The 6,564-nt window shown below is 37.9% G+C and overlaps 1 protein-coding gene across 1 annotated transcript; it reads left to right on the forward strand.

Annotated features, from left to right (window-relative positions):
• The first annotated feature begins 968 nt into the window (after positions 1 to 968).
• On the forward strand, positions 969 to 2,744 carry LOC148043598 (protein FAM200C-like). The gene has a single exon (XM_087726077.1). It carries the CDS (start codon positions 969 to 971, stop codon positions 2,742 to 2,744), a length of 1,776 nt encoding a protein of 591 aa, XP_087582203.1.
• The last annotated feature ends 3,820 nt before the right edge of the window (positions 2,745 to 6,564 follow it).

Consider the following 6,564-nt stretch of genomic DNA (forward strand, 5'->3'; position numbering starts at 1 on the left):
TATGGAACTTTGGTCTTCCTGAATAATTTTTTGCAATTTGAAACAAATCAAAATAAATTCCTTCTATCTATAGATCAACATAGAATTAGAATCAGAATGTAAAGTGACTGGGATGCCTCTTGGGAATGTTGATGTTTATTGGTCTTGTATGCCGCTCACTCCCAAAGGACTCCGGGCGGCTTACAATAAACAAGGGAAGGGGATAAATAAACAAAACAACACTTTAAAATACTCAACAGTCACAGTTTCCGCGGGGCTGGATATTTCGAAAGCCCCCCTGCCTGCTGGAGCAGCCAGGACTTAATGGCTTTGCGGAAGGCCAGGAAGGTAGTAAGGGTCCGGATCTCCATGGGGAGGTCGTTCCAAAGGGCTGGAGCTGCGACAGAGAAGGCTCTCCCCCGGGGAGTCGCCAGCCGACATTGGCTGGCAGATGGAGTTCGGAGAAGACCTAACCTGTGAGATCTAATCGGTCTATGGGACGTGATCGGCAGGAGGCGGTCTCTCAGGTACCCAGGTCCGATGCCATGTAGGGCTTTATAGGTAAAGACCAGCACCTTGAAGCGGGTCCGGAGACTAATGGGTAGCCATTAATAAAGTTTTGCTTAAATAAAACTGATAAAGCTTTGCTTACTATCAAAAATCACAATTCATAAATAAGCCAACCAAAGATAGAGAAACCCTATGTTTTCTAGCACCTAGTGCAGTGGTTCTTAACCTGGGTTCAATCGAACACCAGGGGTTCAGTGAGTCGGTCTCGTGAGTTCGGCGGAGGTCAAGACACACACCTGACTCATATGATTCATGATGACATGCCCCACTTGTCCATCATTGGCTGCAGGTGATAACGCCACATCGCTTGGCCTATCTGTGCTGCAGGGAATTTGGTGCACCCAATAGTCGAATTGTAACTGTCGTGATGGTACGTCGTGTGGTTTCTTTCTTAATATTTTAATCCCTTCATACTAACTATGTTGAGCAAAAAAAGAAAGTGGTCGGACAAATATGTACAATATGGATTCACATGTATAACGGAACGTGATGGGAGTCAGCGTCCTAACTGCATGATTTGCAATGCCAAGTTGAGCAATTCTAGTCTAGCACCGGCAAAACTAAGAGAACACTTCCTTAAGCTGCATGGAAAATACAAGAACACAACGCTCGCTGAATTCAAGGTGAAGAGAGCTAGATTCAATGAAAAGGCTACTCTGCCTGTTCTCGGCTTTGTACCCATCAACAAACTGATCCTCACAGCATCGTACAAAGTTGCTTACCTGATCGCAAAGCAGGGCAAACCACATACCATTGCTGAAACACTCATAAAACCAGCTGTGTTGAAGATGGCGAATATCATGCTGGGAAAAGCGGCTGAAGTTAAGTTATCCCAAATTCCTCTTTCAAATGACACCATCAGCGACAGAATAGAGGACATGAGCAAAGACATCTTGGCTCAAGTAGTTGCAGATCTGATTTCAAGCCTGGCAAAATTTAGCCTTCAACTCGACGAGACCACAGACGTTTCCAATCTAAGCCAGCTTGCAGTATTCGTGTGCTATGTGAAAGACGACGTGATAAAGGAAGATTTTTTATTACAACAACAACTTAGGAAACTTGTGGATGACTTCTTCAAAGACAACAATCTTTCATGGGATATGGTTTCTGCAGTTTGTTCGGATGGAGCTCCAGCCATGCTGGAAAGAAAGTCTGGTTTTGGTGCGCTAGTGAAAGCTGATGCACCACACATCATTGTTATGCATTGTATTCTGCACAGGCATGCGTTGCCAACAAAAACCTTGCCTCCAAAACTGGCAGAAGTATTAAAAATTGTAGTGGAATGCATGAACTATGTGCGAAATAGTGCTCTGAGGCACCGCATCTTCAGGGAGCTGTGTAAAGAAATGGGATCTGAATTCGAGGTACTTCTCTACCATTCTAACGTTCAGTGGTTATCCCGGGGACAGGTGCTGAATCGTGTTTTTGCCGTGCGTATGAAATTAGCCCTGTTTTTGCAAGAGTACCAACATTGTCATGCAGATTGCTTCAAAAATTCTGAGTTCATTCTCATTTTAGCGTACATGGCTGATATCTTCGCAGCTCTCAATCATCTCAATCAACAGATGCAGGGCGGTGGAGTCAACATCATCGAAGCGGAAGAAAACCTGAAGGCTTTTAAAAAAAAGCTACCGTTATGGAAACGACGAATAGAGAACGATAACTTTGCAAACTTTCCCCCGCTAGACGACTGTGTAAGTAAGATCGAAGATGTATCTGGAATCGGAGACATTTCTGTACCCGCGGAACTGAAGCAAGCAATTGCCACGCACTTAGATTCGCTTGCAAAGTCTCTCGACGGATACTTCCCTACAAGAGAGTCATATCCAGCATGGGTGAGACAGCCGTTCACGTTTAGTGTTGAGACAACAGATGTCAATGATGAATACCTCGATGAAATCATTGAAATTCAGCAGAGCCAGGTTCAACAGCAACTCTTCAGAACAACAACGCTCTCAATGTTTTGGTGTCAACAAATGGTAACGTACCCTGTTATTGCTAAGAAAGCTCTGGAGATTTTCATACCATTTGTTACAACATATCTTTGCGAGCAATCCTTTTCAAGGATGCTGGACATAAAAATGAAGAAAAGGAACAGACTTTGTTGCAAAAATGACATGAGAGTGGCACTTGCCAAGGTAAAGCCGCGCATTTCTGAACTGGTCTCTGAAAGGGAACAGCAGAAGTCACACTGATTTGCAGTAAATATTCATTATTATGTTTTTGTTTTTGTGTGAAAATCATGTTTTAATATTTAATGGTTTTGTTCTTTGTTCTTAATGGTATTGTTCTTTAATGGTTTTGTTCATTTTGTGCACCTATGTATAAAAATATACCTATGTATAAATATATACCTAAATATATACCTATGTTTTGAATTTGAAAAAAAAATCATATTTTATTTTTCCAATTAAGAAGGGTTCAGTGAATGCGCATATGAAACTGGTGGGGGTCAGTACCTCCAACAAGGTTAAGAACCACTGACCTAGTCATTCTACAGATATAACATAGAGTTTCTCCATCCTAACTAAAGATATGGAAGATAAGACTATAGTCTGATTTTTACCTCTCCAGTTATTGATTTTTGTTAAGTCATACCATATCCCTGATCATATTTGTGATCAGCAAGTTGTTTTAAACTCTTAGTGATCACATAGATTTTCTCCATGACAATCAATTTCTAATTTGATTTTTTTTTCAGGCCTTCCTATGGTGTACTTATTATTATTTCAGATGATCCATACATCATGTTCCTGATTATCCTTTTGGTCTCTTACCATCCTGACATTGGATAATTTTCCAAGGATCTAGGTCTTTGCATAATGTGCCTAAAGAAGGATACTTTGAATCTGGTTAATTGTACCTCAAGTGAGAACTCTGGCTGATTTTTTTCAATGATCCATTGGTTTGGGGTTTTTTTTTGGCTGTCCATGGTATTCTCAAGAGTCTTATCCAACACCAAAGTCATAAATACTCTTCCTGTCCTGCTTCTTTAAAGTCTAACATTCACTTCCATGGAATATCACAGAGAATGTCATGGCTTGTACAATTTTTCATTGCTTTTCCACCAATCATTAGTCTGTGATGTATTGCTTAACTGTTTGTCTCTTTACTATTGATGGTTTATCCAAAAAGGCAGAAACCATCCACTACTTTAATACCTTCACTGCCGACCCTAAGCCTGGTTGTTTTAGTTGTTGTAATTAGTTTGGTCTTCTTTATATTTGATTTTAACCCCATTTCTTCATGGTACTCCTTAGCATTTATTAGGAGAACTTGCAAGGGAATATAATAAGCATAATTCACATTATTGAAGAGTCTCTCTCCAATTTTAAATCTTTTCCTAGTCTTTCTCTTAATATACTGAATATGTAGCAAATACCAATGACCGTATAGACAATCCTAAAACTGGAATTGCATATTATATCTCTAAATGGAGAGAAAGAACCAGATCACTTAAAAAAAAATAGACCAACTCTCAGTACACATAAAACCATTTTAAGATTCTGTTAGCATAGTTGAAAAAAGTTTTATAATGACAAAACTTTCCTTTTTTCAATAATTCTTTTTCTAAAAAATGTGTGACAGCCTATAGGGAAACTGTTATCAAAAAGCCTTTCCAGACTTATAACCTGTCTGTCAAGTTTCAAATCCCAGCACATTTTGCAGCATTTGCTGAAAAATTATACATCTGTGAATTAGACAGAGAATAGCTTCTTTCAAGAAAAAAAAGTTAACTGGTTTTCTATAGCAAACATTATTGTCAAAATCCTTCAGAATGTCTTCTTCCAAAGGATTGTTTTCAAAAATGTATGTGGAAAGTAGAACAAACATGCTACAATAAAAATAATACAACATTGCTTTTATCCTTCAGAAATGAAACTGAATGTCAGTTTATTGCAACACTGTTTTGAAGACTAAGGAAGAAAACTTGCAATTTCTTTTTAGAGTAACTGTAAATATTTTGCTTCTATTTCTTCAGTCCAAACATAAGTATGATACAACACATAAAACATGATTTCCTACGGAGTTTACAGGCTGTGTTCAAGGACTTGGCTCAAGATGTAAAGAAAAGAGCACACATGTGTTAAAAAGGCTCCAACTGGCTATAGGAACCACTGCTTTTTGACTTTGCTCCCTTCAAATTTCTGTTAGCAATGTCATGTATTGCTTATTCAATCATTCACATCCTCCTTAGCTCTTTGAAGAAGGATTCTGCATAAGTACGTGAGCAGGACCTTGAGTGGGAAACTAGGGTAAAATTATTTTTTTCATAGTTGATTGGGAAAAGTGCAAGAGCAAACACAGTTTTTTATTGGCTTTTGTGAATATTAAAAAATATAAGAGGTTGAAACCTATTTGAATATAAGTAACAGGTTGGTAGTTGGACTGTCAGTCTGAGTTCCAAGAAACGTTGGTTGCAAACGTTTCATCACCATTCAAGGAGACACCATCGGTGTGCTTTGAATTGTCCTCGCCCGTTAGAGCACTGGTCTTTAAATACATTTTTATGTGATGCCAATTAGTGTGGATGTTGTTTGTTTGCATCATGTCTCAGTAACAACACCCAGCCATTCAAACAGACTGAAACTAAACCGTGATTCAGCATATTCCAAACAAACAACATTAATTTACATTACACAGACGGTACTTAAAACTAAAGACCATGCCTCAGTAACAACAGCCAGCCAATCAAATAGTCCTAAGTCAGATCATGACTCAGAAGTAGTTGAACAAACAACATTCACACTAATTGGCATCACAAAATGGGTATTTAAAGACCAGTGCTCTGACAGATGAGCACAATTCAAAGAGTACTGATAATGTCTCCTGGAATAGTGGTGAAATGTTTGCAACCAAATTGCCAAGCTTGGAGCTCAGACCAACAACCCATATAAGTGGTTATATAAGTGCAAGGCCAGAACCAGTCGAAACTATCATTGTGCATCAGTCAAGGTTTGTATGTACCCGGTTTGTATGAATAATTGTTGGAAACTTCTTATTTATATTTCATGACATTGCCAACTCCCTTCAATGCATATGGAAGCAAGTAAAGAACAGGAATCAAAAGAATAAGCACCTTTTACTATTATTTGCCTCATTCCCTTATTCTGATTGGCAGTGGGGATTTGACCCAGAAAGAAAAGGAGAGTGGGAATACAAGGGATATGTATTTTTTTTAAATACTCCAAATTTGGATGCACATAGTGTCTGTGGAAGTTCTGTGATGAGTAATGAAATATGCATTGTGACATCATAGTGAAAGTATGGAAAAGCCTTGTTGAAAATTTTATCATTTGGGATCATTATGGTTAGGAATGAACACTTCTATTTACAGGTAACACTGTTTCAAAAGACTGGACTATTTCAAAAAATTCTTTAGACTTCATATATACTAGGAATATGATTAATGTTCTTACTTGGAAAGATAAATAAAGATTTGAGTAATAAGCCTGAAATCTTCCAGTCTCTCTCCATCAGTGGGTCATTAAGCAGAAATCCTGAATATAAATTCAATGGACTTCAGGTCTTATATCCTGAGATACAAGGCTGTTTGGGCTTCAGGCTTTCATCAAGTTACATGAACTAAACTATGCCCCTGTCCTTGAATATTAACACTGTTTCTTGCAGTGCATTTGTTCATTTTAATTTTCTTGGACAGCAAGCTTTCCTGTCTGATGCTGTATCCCTTTACTAATTTTTTTATTATTAATTTGTGCAGTAATTTAGACACCTAACAGCATGAGGTTGGAACTAGCTACAGAATCATTGTCTGCTTATTAAACTTCAATATGTAGATTTTTTTTTAAAAAAAAGAGATCTTATTCTTCTAGTGCTCTTTTTTCCTATACCAAGTAATAATACATATTAGTAGAGAGCACAATGATATTATAAGTGTTGTAGAGGACTCTTCCTATAATAAGAAAACAATGAATGATTTTTTTTAAAAAAAATCCTACTTTTGTAATGTCATTCATTAAACATCAGATTGATTTATTGTATTGTGTCCTTTAT

The sequence above is a fragment of the Thamnophis sirtalis genome, unplaced genomic scaffold, assembly GCF_051295495.1.
Source record: "Thamnophis sirtalis isolate CommonGarterSnake01/CBP01778 unplaced genomic scaffold, rThaSir2_p1.2 scaffold_11, whole genome shotgun sequence".
NCBI lineage: Eukaryota > Metazoa > Chordata > Lepidosauria > Squamata > Natricidae > Thamnophis > Thamnophis sirtalis.

Bases quoted from the DNA above. Each gene is read 5' to 3' on its own strand.
- LOC148043598 (XM_087726077.1), top strand. From the start codon at position 969: ATGTTGAGCAAAAAAAGAAAGTGGTCGGACAAATATGTACAATATGGA.